At 53.5% G+C, this 13,697-nt stretch overlaps 6 protein-coding genes across 6 annotated transcripts; 4 read left to right on the forward strand and 2 right to left on the reverse strand.

Annotated features, from left to right (window-relative positions):
• Window positions 1-615: 615 nt before the first annotated feature.
• Window positions 616-2,439, forward strand: COL26b_011983 (uncharacterized protein; the record flags this gene model as incomplete). Its single annotated transcript, XM_053184636.1, has 4 exons — window positions 616-823; window positions 882-1,289; window positions 1,354-1,738; window positions 1,797-2,439. 4 exons carry the CDS (start codon window positions 616-618, stop codon window positions 2,437-2,439), a joined length of 1,644 nt encoding a protein of 547 aa, XP_053031439.1.
• A 528-nt stretch (window positions 2,440-2,967) lies between these two features.
• COL26b_011984 (uncharacterized protein) lies at window positions 2,968-3,417 on the forward strand (the record flags this gene model as incomplete). Its single annotated transcript, XM_053184637.1, has 1 exon — window positions 2,968-3,417. The coding sequence occupies one exon, from the start codon at window positions 2,968-2,970 to the stop codon at window positions 3,415-3,417; it is 450 nt and encodes a 149-aa protein (XP_053031440.1).
• Window positions 3,418-3,750: 333 nt separating this feature from the next.
• Window positions 3,751-4,614, reverse strand: COL26b_011985 (uncharacterized protein; the record flags this gene model as incomplete). Its single annotated transcript, XM_053184638.1, has 1 exon — window positions 3,751-4,614. The coding sequence occupies one exon, from the start codon at window positions 4,612-4,614 to the stop codon at window positions 3,751-3,753; it is 864 nt and encodes a 287-aa protein (XP_053031441.1).
• A 949-nt stretch (window positions 4,615-5,563) lies between these two features.
• COL26b_011986 (uncharacterized protein) lies at window positions 5,564-8,499 on the reverse strand (the record flags this gene model as incomplete). Its single annotated transcript, XM_053184639.1, has 6 exons — window positions 5,564-5,850; window positions 5,909-6,888; window positions 6,947-7,503; window positions 7,566-7,794; window positions 7,842-8,072; window positions 8,123-8,499. The coding sequence occupies 6 exons, from the start codon at window positions 8,497-8,499 to the stop codon at window positions 5,564-5,566; spliced, it is 2,661 nt and encodes an 886-aa protein (XP_053031442.1).
• Window positions 8,500-9,742: 1,243 nt separating this feature from the next.
• COL26b_011987 (uncharacterized protein) lies at window positions 9,743-11,383 on the forward strand (the record flags this gene model as incomplete). The annotated part of the gene is made up of 1 exon (XM_053184640.1): window positions 9,743-11,383. The coding sequence occupies one exon, from the start codon at window positions 9,743-9,745 to the stop codon at window positions 11,381-11,383; it is 1,641 nt and encodes a 546-aa protein (XP_053031443.1).
• An 884-nt stretch (window positions 11,384-12,267) lies between these two features.
• Window positions 12,268-13,113, forward strand: COL26b_011988 (uncharacterized protein; the record flags this gene model as incomplete). The annotated part of the gene is made up of 4 exons (XM_053184641.1): window positions 12,268-12,603; window positions 12,653-12,746; window positions 12,799-12,878; window positions 12,934-13,113. 4 exons carry the CDS (start codon window positions 12,268-12,270, stop codon window positions 13,111-13,113), a joined length of 690 nt encoding a protein of 229 aa, XP_053031444.1.
• Window positions 13,114-13,697: the final 584 nt, after the last annotated feature.

A 13,697-nucleotide genomic window follows, 5' to 3' on the forward strand; every position in this document is an offset into this window, starting at 1 on the left:
CAAAGAAGATGTACTTTGTTGCAATGGTTGCCTTAGATCAGACCAGTACGATTTGTCTGTCAATCGGGATGGTTTTTGGGACTAGTCTGAACTCAATTGTGGCATAGTTCAATTCCAATGGATGCCGTTTTGTCGGAAAATGCTCGGCTCACATACAGTCACGCATAGGCTTATGTCGGTTCACTTGCCGTCTACCCTATTGCCGTCTGTCTACCAGGGATTATATGCAGCATGCGGTTGTCAGCAGACTGGCCCGATGCCGGAAACAAAAACGGAAATTTACATTGCCGTCTTGGCGGGCGACAATGTGTGGGTAACGGCGTATCAACGTTGTCCAGTGTCCCATTGGGGCCCAACGAAGGCGCGATGAGGTGCATGCGGGGTTCTGGGGAAGACCAGGGGTGACAGAGTCTAGACATTTCACTCCACCCGAAGCCTTGGCTTGAGATTACCCGCTCCTTAAAAGGTGTTTCTGTTGGTGTAAAATCCGTAGATACCGTGTCGGCACCTGTTGGAGGTTTTGCAGGCGAAGGTATAAAGACTGCGGGGTGGACCTTCTCAGACATGGATGGCAGTTTTCGGGATGGCAAACCTGTGAAACCCGAAATAATAGCCATGGAGAAGCACACTTCGGCGACAGAGCATCATATCGAGGCGACTACCTCTGCGGTGGAAGCCGAGAAGGGCGATCTCAGCAATCGCCATGTGAAGCAAGTAAATGTCCAGTCGGTTGCGCTCGCTGATGCCATCGCCAAAGATAAGCCCGACTACAAGTCGGCGACGCAGATGACTTTGTATGCCATGATGGCACTTTGCGTTCTCAGTAAGTTGCAGAAACAGTTCAGATGCATCGAGGTCTTGAGCTAACATCACGACTTCAGACGGAGTCATGAATGGCTACGATGGCTCAGTCATGAGCGCTATCAACGCCATGGACCCCTTCCAAGATCGCTTCAAGATTGGCTTGACTGGCGAGCTGAACGGTGCAGTGTTCTCCATATACACCGTTGGAAACATTGTGGGTAGTCTTGCGTGCGGTTACATCATGGACCGATGGGGACGTCGAGCCTGCATGTTCTCCGGGGCCACATCCATTATCCTCGGTTCCGTCCTTCAGGCAAGCAGCTATCAGCTCCCCCAATTTTTCGTCGGCCGCTTTATTGTTGGTATTGGAACTCCAATGTGCGCAACTTCTGCGCCCGTCTTCCTCGTCGAGATTGCCTACCCAACTTGGCGCGGTCTCGCTGGTGGCTTGTACAATGTTCTTGGCTGGTACATCGGCGCGAATAGTACGTGCTCATCTGGATCCTACGCTCGAATATTGAGGCAAAGCTTCTGACTACTTGTGCGTAGTTGCGGCATGGACATGCTACGGTACAAACTTCATTCCCAACGATTGGTCGTGGCGCATTCCATACATCGTACAGCTTACTCCAGCCACTATTGTTGTGTCCCTGGCCTGGTTCCTCCCCGAGAGCCCTCGATGGCTCTGGTCTCAAGGAAAGACTGAAAGAGCAAAGTCAATCTTGACCAAATATCACGGCAACAAGAACCCAAACTCGGCTCTCGTCAAGCTCGAAATCGACGAGATTCAAGAGTCTCTCGAGCGTGAACAGGAGATGAACAATCATAATTGGAATTACAAGATTCTCGTCAACAATCATCCAAACCGATACCGCATGTGGCTTGTGATGCTTGTTGCGGTCTTTGCCCAATTCATCGGCGGGGCAGTCATCTCGTAAGTAGAGACTTCAGTATTTCCATGGGGAACGCACTAGCTAAACCGACTCTACCAGGTACTACCTCCCCGCCATGGTAAGAGGCATCGGGATTACGGACTCTCGCCGCCAACTGCTTCTCAACGGACTTAACACAGTCACATCTTTCGTCGGTGGTCTCTGCGGGTCCTTCTTTGTTGACAAAGTTGGTCGTCGTCCCCTCTTCTTATGGGGCACGTTCCTTACCGGCTTGGTCTACATCCCTATCAATGTGCTCGCGGCCAGAGCCGAGAACAGCGAAGAAGGCTCCCTCCCCACGTCGCAAGCATATTCTTTCATTGCAATGATCTTTCTTTACGGCATTTTCTGGTCATTTTGCTGGACGCCTCTGCAAGCCTTGTACCCATCCGAGATCCTCAATAATGAGATCCGCGCGAAGGGTATGGGTGTCAAGGGATTCATCTCGGGAGTTGCCAGTTTCATCAACACATACGGAACTTCCGTATCTCTGAAGCATATCGGCTGGAAGACCTATACTATCTTTCTTGTACTCCACTTCGTCCATCTAGTACTGATGTACATGGCATGCGTGGAGACGAAGGAGCGTACTCTCGAAGAGATTGAGGAGATCTTCAACGACCCTAAGCCGGTGAAACGAAGTCTGCAAAAGACCAGGGTTCTCGTCGACAGTGGGGGTGTAAAGGTCAAGGATGATGTTTGAGAGGCTGCCTTGGATGCTATCCATAGATGACCGAGTATGAGCATGGAGGCTGATGAGCGGGATTGAGGAGTGGAACATCATCAGACCTTTCTCGCGAATAGCTCAACTTGCAAAAAAACAACATTGCAAGATAGAACAGAAAGAATGCATTGGATCTGATTTCAAATCGTTGTTAGACGTCTGCGGCATTTGGTCATTAGGCTGAAAGTGAACGTCCTGATTCCTGGGCGTTCATTTCCGAAACACATATGACGACCGTCAGCAGACGAATAAGAAAACTGGTATCTGGCTGCAGCACCAAAGGTCCATTTCCTGCTTGTATGGGGAGTTACTCTCTGAGAAGGAAGCACTTTGTCGCCCAGATGTCAGCACTAAGCAGTTTCCAGCATTCGCCGCCCGCAACCAACCCTCAAAAGCTGGGCGCAATCGGTCGGGGGTTTAAATAAGCTGCTGTATCCTTCCCTGCGGCCATGCGCTGACGGATATTCTTGAACTTTAACCACGTTTGCAAGCTATCACCGTTTCATAATGACTACCCAGATCCCCTCTATCTACAAAGCCGTCTTCCTCTACTGGGACCCCCCGTGCGCGCTATGGGGCGCCTTCATGTCCTTCTTCACGCGCGACTGGATGCTTGACCAGTTCTTCCTCGAATCCCACACCGGAACGCGCGATGCAGCCCACGATCTCCTTCTATACCAGGGCGGCGGAGCCATGGTTGGCTGTGCCATCCTCAACGGCGTCCTCCTACGATATACAAAAGACATCGGTGTGTGGAAGATCGCCCAAGCAGCTATTCTAGCGATCGACCTTTCACTTCTTGCAGGCACCTTCGAGGTGTTTGGGAACCAAGGTCGCCTGTCCCCGACCACGTGGCAGGCCGGGGACTGGGTGGGGATGATCATCACGATTGGAGTGACGATTGCGAGGGTCTCGTTTCTTGCGGAGGTTGGCTTCAAGAAGCAGAAGACTAAATAATGGCCGTGCAAAGATAAGGGTCTACATCAAAGTAGAAGGCTGTGATGACATATTGTAGATGAGCGACTCGAAGAGGATCTAGGGATCGTGGAACGGGACAGGAGTTCAATGAAAGATGTTGGTGATTGAATAGCACCATTATATCAAACGTCAGCTTTAAATGCACATCCCAAGCATAAACCTTTACAATTTGCTGATAACGTGAACCTCCTTGTCTCCCTTCTCGCTAGGAAATGTTGGTGGCTCCCGATCGACCGGCCCCTGAAGCCACCTTATCATCCGCTGTGTCGCCTTGCGTGGATTCATCCCATCAGCTGTCGTTTAAAACCATGATCAGCACAATTCACGAAGTTTTTTGAAGTGCAGCTGACACTCACCATATCCAATGAAGGGAATCGCACTCCGGTACCCCATCATATCCACAATTTTCTTCGGAATCTCTCCCGAAAGCGCCCTCCTCGGATCGATCCCAATCATCAAGTTCTCAATCGGCCGAATATATGGCTGACAGTACTGAATTGTCGCCGCATACCTCGGCTTCTGGCTGCGATTCGCCCCGCCAGAGTGCCACGTCGTGCCCAAGAAGTAAATCACACTTCCCCTGGGGCACACCGCCGGAATCGCCTCATGCTCCGCCCCGATCCTATCACTCCCCCAGAGATGCGACCCGGGTATGATGCGCGTGGCGCCATTTGTCTCGGTGTAGTCATCCAGCACAATCATCGTCGCCGCCGTGACAGACGGTCTCGGGCGCGGCAGGTGCGTAACACTATCGTCGTGGTGGAGGACCTGGTTCTTCTCGCCCGGGTTGATGACGATCGTCTCCATGATGTAGATGAGGTAATCCTCGTCGAGGAAGTAGTCGTTCAGAGCCAAAACCTGTGGCAGAAGCACGAACTTGTCGAAGGTGCGGGTCTTGCCTAGCAGGGAGAAGATGCGGTTCGTCTTGAATCCGTCAAAGGCGTGCATGCCGCCTTTGGGATCTTTGCCGTGGAGGCGGTCGATTTCGGCGACAGCATCTTTGGCTTCGGCCTCGGTGAATGCGTTTGGGATTACAACGTAGCCGTTTTCGAGGACTGTCTGGACGTAAGCTTTGATAGTTGGATCAGTCGGCAACGGCTTCTGTTTGCGGATGTAGTAGTCCACTGGCACTAGGTCAGCAGCTTGAGGATCCTTATCGGAGGATGAAGAAGGCATGATGGAAGGTTTAGGATAAACGGTGGAGAGCACTTTATTCATGAACAGGGCAACGGAAGGAAGAGGGAAATCCATCTTCTCATCGGTCGGGACGACGCGCGAGAGTCTGTCCTAAATGTGGTAGCCCCTCAGGGGTACACCTCGGAGCAATTTCAAGCCAAGTAATGAGGATAATAGGCTATATGAACGTTGCCAGGACTGCATGTAATGCACGAATTAGATCGTGGATTATGGTTTACGACTCGCTCATTTGGGCGTCTCCGTAAGCTGATGTGAGACTTTGGTCATGGTGGCTGGGTTAGACCGTTTTATTGCGAGTTACTGGACTAGACCAACAATGATACGTCTTGATATGGAATATTTTTGCCAGGCGGTATCAGCTTTTTGTCGTTTTGATGACTCTTGTCCATCTCTTAGCTGTTGTTGGCCCCCCGCGAAGACTTCTATAATATGGAAGGCAATTGGGTGCAAGCTAGATGGAAGCGCGTCTGTGCATACGTCAACATGTCGTGGAAAACGTGGCTTCATTGTGTACCTCACGTCTTTCGAAGCTGTTGCTATGGGGTCAATTATGAGTTAAAATGGCTTTGATGTCACATTTTCCTTCCTAAGCACCACGCGGGTAACTGGCTATTGTCGTTTGAGGGTTTCACGCCCAGCATCAGCAGCTAGGTACTTGTCACGTTTCATGGAAAAGATGTCCACACTTTCTCCCACCTCGGTTTTGGCATCAGTGCGACCGACTTCAAAATTGCTTCAAGATGAACAAAGTTAGGGAGGTGAATGTGACAAAATGTCTTGAGTTTCCTGGTCTCAGGCCTTACTAGGGGCCTGGGTACTACTTAAGCTAATCGCTATGTGGTATCTAACAATCATTGAACTACCATGTTCTCTGTGATATGGCAGCCGTGCCATTATCCATGATCCGTCTTGCCCATCTCTCTCCATCTCATCGAATCAAAGGCTGCGCAAACTTGAGAACTTCCACCATCTTGTCCTTGAAGAGAGCCTCCGCGCGACGCGCAGACTCCTCACGCTTCGCCAACGCAACCACGTAGTCGGTGCGCATCGTGCGCAAAATCACTCCAACCCTATCCACCAAGATATCCGAAGCGTTGCGGGCTGCCTCTTGGAGTACTTGTTCGGGAACACTGGTAACTGCAAAGAACATGTCTCTCTCGTATACGGCAAGATGATCCGAGAGCACATTTCTCATGCGCTTCATCATTCCCTTTTCTGTGTATTCTTCATGTCAGCTTTCTGAATTATCGAACCTTGTGAAAATGGATGTTACCTTTCTCGTTCATGCAATGGCCATAGCCAGCATTCATGAAGGCTCCAACAACCTGCAAGGGCTCTCGACTGGCCAGCTTCTGAGCGCGATTGACAGTGTTCTTGACTTCAGCGCTGATACGCTTGAGGCCGTCTTTGTGAAGTTTGAGTTGCATATCCAGTTGCCCACGAAGGCGCAAGTCTTCGCCCGCAGTCTCTCGAAGCTTGCGCATGATGCGGTCGTGAGTCCTTGAGAGAAGCTCTACCGCATCCACAAGAAAGTCATCCAAATGGCCAGGGACATCTCGTTGGAACACGCCAGCCCATTGGTAGAGTATGTTGTGGGAGAACGGCTCAAGAAGTTCTTCGTTGAGATTCCATGGCCCCCAGACGCCACGTCGAACCACCAATGCCCTCAAGGTCGAATGATAGATACCACCTGATCTTTTTGGCAAAAACCAATTGAAGACGATCAAAGCAGCCTCTGTTTCAGCAACTCTGGCTGCCTGATGGGCTGTCTCGAAGAGTCCGTTCAGGTTATGTTGGATATGGTCGAGGCAAACATTTATCGTTGCACTCATGGTATGAAGAGAAGTCAGTATCACGACCTCCCTACACGCCACACCTAGCTGACTTACCCTCTCAAATGTGTCGAGCAATGAGGACAAGGTGTCGCTGCTCAACGCTGCTGCTAAATCTGGGGTGTTCTGTGTCCAAAGAGAGACGGAGTTGAGGACCTGGTAGATACCAGCCAGTACTTCTCTCTGCTTCGCAATTCGTAGCTCATTGGTTACGGTTTGTGCATGACTTTGAGGCTGTGGAATATCCGTGTCTGCGTTATCGAAGAACCCGCGAAATTCATCCATGTCGTCCTCCGAAAGACCTCTCAAGGCCTGGTATGCATGGCTGCTTGTGCAGAAGACGGGAAGATTGCCAGAAATATCATCCTCCAGTTGTGCATTTCCAGTGTCGTTCCTTCTGAGACTGCTCTTTTGGCGAGCCCTGAATACCATTCGTCAGCTCTCTTCATGTCGTGGGACGAGTCGCACTTTTGACTTACTCTCTGACGATGCGGTTGAAGTAGTTTCTTAGGGTGTCACGCGAAATGTCATTTCGCTTCTGAATGCATGCCATGCGGACCATCTCATCAAGGTCATTCAGGTCATTCTCGGCTATCTCCAGTTGCTTTCTGTACTCGTCAATTCGCTCAATCCTGACTCTCTTCGCAGGTTGATGCGTGTCGATGTCGTCCTCTGAGTCTTCCGTCAAGCCCGAGCTCATTCGCAGGTTCAGGATCTTCTTTTTCAAAAGCTTGATCTCCTGCCGACGCGTGGCAGCCTTTTCCCGGTATTTGATGATCTCGGGGTCCAGATGCCTCTTCAAATTGTTCATCGCATCGCTGAGGCTGATCTGGTCCGTCTTGGTGCAGATGAAGGTAACCGACGAGAAGGACCCATCAAGATTGAGCTGGTGCTTGAAATTGTCACTGAGCAAGTCTCTGGCTGTCTTGTTGTCGACTGCTCTATGGATGGGGGCCACAATCCAGATAGCAGCACAGGACTTCATGTATTCTTTGGCCATAGATGCTCTGGCGGCATCTGCATCATGAGTGCCGGGCTGTGATAATTGTAACCATGGGTCAGCTAGAAGCTCCTCCTCCGCGGTATGTTGGGGCTTACCAGGTCTGCGATTGTCACTCCGTTGGACAGTGCCTCTGCGCGTGTGAAAATTCGGACGGCCTTGACCAAAGGCCAGTAGGCGACGGTTTCGTCATCATTCTCATCTGTTGAGTCGATGTAGCGTTCGACTTGTCGGCGGAGGTCCGTTCCCGTAGCAGCCTTGAATGTCCGAGTGGTTCCAAGGACCCAATAGACATTCGGATGTCTGATTAGCTGCTTTCCAACAGGACTTCGTTGTCAATGTTGGCATAGACAGCTCAGACTTTGGCAACAGACTCGGCAGCCTCGCTCGCGTCCAAGTCCATCTCATCCTCATCCTCGTCACCATACGGTTGAACGTTGTTGGCAGCAACCTCTTTGAGAAATGTTCGAATCTCACGCATCCAGTCTTCTGGCGAGACAAAGCCGATCTCCGCTCGGTATGGATTCTCGGGGTCGTCATCATCATTGTAAGAAATCTCGGTGACGCAAGCGGTGCAGGCCCGCATGCAATTGGTGGGGAGCAGACTGAAGGATATTAGGACTAGCTGATATCAATGCTTGGGAAGAAGTCTTACCTAGCCTCATCCAGCAGAGCGTTGATGGTTGAACTCTTTCCGTCACCCGTGCCGCCAAACACACCAATGACAATCTTGCTTCTCTGCGCAGCTCGCTGCCGGACCGCACCAATGTCGTTCACCCAGTTCGTAGCAGCAACTCTCATCTCCCTGCTGAGCCTCGGTGAAGATGACATGCTCTTGCAGATTGGCTCCAGCCTATCCAGGATAGGCAAAGCCTTTGCAACGTGTCTTTCCCAGACATCTGGATTGTTTTCGTACTTGAGCCTGTCTAGAAGTGAGAAGGTCATGTTGGCAAGCGGTTGCCGAACATAAGGAACCCTGAGTAGCTCGCCGCCGTGGATAGGCTCAATCTTGATGGGCCAACCGGGAGGCATGGTGAAATTTCGATGGCGAGTTATAGATAGTGTCGTGCAATTGTCTCGGCGCTGGTGATGGACCTTTGCAAAGAAGGAGCGAGGGCGGCAACTGGAATGTTACGGTCGAAGGTAATTTGAAGAATAGCTGCGAATGCTTCAGGCTCTCGTCTAATTCTGATCATAGGTCCCGGAAAATTTCGGAAGCTGGAAAAGACTCGAGTGAGAGACTGAGTGAGACGAAATGGCGCAATGAAAGTCGTAGGATGGAAGCGATGAGGGAAGAAGGGAAAGAGGGTGAACAAAAGAGAAGTCGATTGCAAGGCAAGTGGGTCTCGCGGCGGCCAGGCAGCCGTGGAGCTCTGGGAAGGAGCAAGGTGAAAGCTGAAGAGGTGAATACTTCTTGAAATGACTTAGGTTAATTGCAAAGACGAAGTTCGTGCCCTTGTGGAAATCTGCTCGTGGTAAGAGAAGACTTGAAAAGGATGACGGCAGAAAGGAAGTGCCCCTAGCAGAAGTTGCCGTGCAAATCAGGAAGCTGTGGAGAGCATTTGAGTCTGGAGAGCTTGAAAAACCTCGGATATTCATGAAGGTAAGGCGCCAGGTCACTTGAATGTCGCGGTTGTGAAAGTTGAAGTTATGGTGTTAATACAAACGGAATGGTGGAAAATTAGACTGGTCTGAGCGAAGACGGCACTGAGAAAAGCACCTAGTAGCTCAGCCAAGGAAAGCTCTTTGATGGGGTAAGTAGCCACCTGCTGGTGACTTCCGCGTGTTGAACACATCCTTCTGGGAAAGCAGGAGCTGAGGTTGCTGCTTCCACCGCAATTCTCACCGAGGCAAGAGCAGCCACCTCGGTGAGCCACCCGCTGCACACCGAAACACCGACTATGGCCGAAGGAAGCCAGAAAAAGATAGCGTGCCGGTGGAAAACAGCCCCAAACATGGCAAAGATCTTATCAGATCAAAAAGCGGCCCCGTCCATCCCGCTTTAAACCCCGCGGTTCCGCCACGAACGTCACACCAGATCCCTCGCAACCCACGCGACTCGCTCCTGCCCCCCCCGAGTCATAAAGCCGATAATTTCCCTCAAGAACACATCACCTCACACTTCACACACCAGACTGTCACTCTCATCAATCCCTGCATCTTTTTTAGAATTTTTTCTTGCATTCTGGTCATATTTTCACCGTATCATTCACTGCATCTTTCATCGCATCACATACAGAAGGAGCAACGCCGGAAAGCGCAAACCACCGCAAAGATGGCCTCCGAACCACCACCGCCCGAACTCTTCACAAACGCCCGCGTCTTCCTCCTCAACCCCTCAGCAACACTCACCACGGAGCCCACCTTCGCCGAGGCGATGCTCGTCGCCGACGGGCGCATCGCAGCAGTCGGCGCCGCCGCCGACCTCGCCTCCGCCAACCCCACCGCCCGCGTCACCGACCTCGCCGGCCGCACCGTGCTGCCCGGCTTCATCGACGGCCACATGCACCTACTCCTCCTCGGCCAAGGGCTGCGCAAGCTGTCCCTCGACGCGTGCACCTCCCTCGAGGAGATCCGCGTCGCCATCAAGGCCTTCGCGGCTGCGAACCCGGATGTGCCACGCATCATGTGCAAGCTGTGGACGCAGCACGTCACGCCGGGTGGTGTGGACAGGCATATGCTGGACGATATTGACCCACGGCCCATCTTTATTGATACCAAGGACTTGCATTCTACGTGGTGCAACACGGCGGCGGTAAAGGAACTTGGCATTGAGGACATGAAGGATCCCGTGGGAGGGAAGATCCATCGCGACGCGGAGGGGAAGGCGACGGGCTTGCTGAGCGAGGCGGCGGTGCTTACCCTCGTCTGGCCTCATCTTGCACAGGCCGCGCCTAAAAGGGACAGGATGGACGCCATCAAGGGGGCGGTGGAATCGTACAATGCATCAGGCTACACGGGCCTCATCGAAATGGCCATGGATGAGCCGGCATGGGACGCCGTGTGCTCGCTCCGCGCCGAGGAACCAGACCTACCGATGAGGATTCACGCCTACTGGCTCATCAAGCCCTCAGAGACAGAAGAAGAGCGCTTCAAGCAGGTAGACCGCGCCATCGAGCTGCACACAGAACTCAACAAGACAACCTCGCCCGACCTACGCATCGTGGGCATCAAAGTCATCACCGACGGCATCATCGACGCCTGCACAGCCTACCTCTCCGAGCCCTACGCCGCGGCCGGCTCCCCGCCGCCCTTCTGGAACGCCTCAGATCTCAACCCCGTGGTAGCCCGCGCCGACGCCGCCGGGCTGCAGATCGCGCTGCACGCCATCGGCGACGCCGCGATCAAGATGGCCGTCGACGCGCTGGCCACACACGCAACCCCGGGCCGCCGCCACCGCATCGAGCACATCGAGATGGCCTCGCCGGCGGACGCGCGCCGCCTGGGCGAGCTGGGGCTCACGGCGTCAGTACAACCCGTCCACGCGGACCCCGCTATCCTCAAGGCGTGGCCGCGGCTGATTGGCGCGCGGCGCTGCGAGCGCGCATTCGCGTACCGCGAGTTCGCGGACCACGGGGCGCTGCTCGCACTCGGATCCGACGGGCCCACGGCGCCCTGGGCGCCGCTGCAGAACGCGTACATCGCGGCGACGAGGCGGTCCGCGAGGGAGCCGGGCTACGAGGTGGTGGTGAATGAGCATTTCAAATTGGGCGTGTGCGAGGCCATCACGGCCGGGGCGTATGGGACGGCCAAGAGCGTGTTCGCGGAAGATCGGATTGGGAGCCTGCAGGAGGGCAAGGTCGCTGACTTTGTGGTTGCAGATATGGACTGGTCACCGCAGGGTCTGCTCAAGGGGGAGATCAAGGCGACTTGGTTCGCGGGGAAGAGGGTTTGGGCGGCTCCAGACTTTGCTTGAAAGGAAGGGTGTGTTGTGGTGTGGTGTGTTGTTTGGCAGGCAGCGGCTATTGGTTAGATGGTTTGATGACGGCGGAGAGGGTTGTGTTGGTTGGCTAGGTTGTTCGGCTCCCGCAAGTGTTGGCATATTTGTAAACGAACGTTCGTGTTGAGCCGCGGCTGCATGCTGCTTGGGTTTCATCCCATCTCGGTGGTGTTTCCGGGTTCGCGGCAGCAATGGCACTGTCCGCCCCAACAACCTGTCGCTCGACAGCGACAAGGGGGGGCCTCAGCTCTCGCCGATTGCCTCTTTGGGGAAAAGTCGCAGATCTCCCCAAGTCGGGGCAAAGTCGCGCTCGATTCGATAGAGGAGCGAAGAGATGCGAGAGGTTCGCTGCGAGCTCGGGCCGCCTATTCCTGGCATTCTTCGACTGGGCAATGTCACTGTCAAGGCCGCCCAAGGGCCTCTCCGATGAGATTGGATAGAAGGTGGGATGCCGAAGAATTCCAAAACCAAAACCCTGAACAGCATGAGACCCTGGAGTTTCTTCCATGTGGAGTCCTGCAAACCTGTGATATTCAGCCAGTGATGCCATGCGCGAACAGACGTGTGCAGTGCATTCCCTCCCGTCCTTCCCTCGCTTTCGCACACCACCACCACACCATTCCATCCACATGGGGCAATGACAGAGATGCCGCGGCTGTGTCATGGATGTCGTCTCGTCTGAGGCTCTGCGATGGGCGCAATACAAGAAGGCCTTGATCACCCCCGAGACGGCCTAGAGTAGATGCCCCGTCAGCCCATCACAATCTCGCTAGCCTTTATTTTCTTCAAACCAGCTGGACCCTTCAAACGCACGGATTCTTCTCTGAATCTCTCGAGTTCATCCTCCGGCAGCGAAAAAGATGCATCACCAACTGAGCCTGTCGGCCCTTGCGTGCCTTGCCCCTCTGGTCCTCGCCCTGCCGCAGCCGCAGCAGCCGCCGGCGCCATGCGCACCGGTCCAGATCGTCGTTGCCCGCGGCAGTCTCGAGGCCCAGGGTGCCGGGCTCCTCGGCAACATCGCCAACAAGTCGTCGATGGCGATTCCCGGCTCCATCATCACGCCGTTGGTGTATCCTGCGCAGCTTGACCCGTACCCGCCTTCAGTGTCTGCCGGCGTCGGCAATATGACACAGCTCCTCACTTCGCAAGCCCAGGCGTGCCCTAATACCAAGTTTGTGTTGATGGGATACTCTCAGGTAAGGTCTTGTGCGTTCGGTGGCGGAAACCAGCGCTGACATGTCCTAGGGAGCGCAAGTTTCGCTTGATACTCTCTGCGGAACGACAGACGGGCCCAACTTCAACGCCACACAGGCGCAAGCACCGATGCTTGGCAACAAGAGTAAGTGCCCTGCCCCAAGTTGGGATGTATCTCATGCTGACATGTTGCGCAGTCGCAGCCGTCGTCTTGGTCGGCGACCCAACCAGCATCGCAACGCAGCCCTTCCAGAAGGGCACCGCCAAGAAGAATGGCGTAAGTCCTCCCCTCCTTCTGCCGGCAAATCGCGACGTAGCTGACCATCCACCAGATCTTCCCCCGCCAAGACTTCGGCGCCTGCCAAGGTCTGACGTCCAAGTTCATCTCCTTCTGCGACGAGACGGACCTCTTCTGCGCCTCGGGCCAGAACCTCACGGTCCACCTGGGCTACTTCCAAAAGCAGGACTACGTTGACCAGGCGGTCAACTTTGTCGCCATGAACAGCAAGTAGACGTGATGTGCGTGTATCATGCCAGAGCTGGATGCTCGGCCAGGGAAGAGAGGTCGTCGTGTGGAGGAGGGCTCATCGTTTCGCGATATCTTGGGAGGTTTTTCGTCTTTTTTTGGCAAGAGCATCCGGTCTTGACGATCGATCGACGCGCGCGAGGAGTTTGTGGGCAAAATACACTGGATGTAGCGTTGCGGTCTGTTTTTTTCGTTTCGTGCTCGTCAGAAAAAGAGCAGGGCCTTCGAGCCGATTGAATAATTGAACTATTGTAATGATCAAGAAAGTGCGGCAGTTGTTGGCTGGGACCCTGTGGTGGGAAATTAGCGATTATGTAACCATGACCACGGTGACGAAGCAAAAGATGGGCGTGCGCTGCGCTGCACTACAAGTGTTAGATTGGCAGTAGTAAAAGGAATAGTGATGTGTATTCGGTTTTTTTTTTCCCCCTTCCAACTCTTCCATAATAGAAGATCTTCTACTATTTATGTCCAGAGTGAGGGCTTTTTCCTTTATCAATAGAGTTTGGCATAACCATAGAAAACTCTTCTCAACTCCTCTCAAGGTCGCTTAGTGGCGGACACCTTTCA

Source organism: Colletotrichum chrysophilum (assembly GCF_026319265.1).
Source record: "Colletotrichum chrysophilum strain AFK26 chromosome Unknown scaffold_158, whole genome shotgun sequence".
NCBI lineage: Eukaryota > Fungi > Ascomycota > Sordariomycetes > Glomerellales > Glomerellaceae > Colletotrichum > Colletotrichum chrysophilum.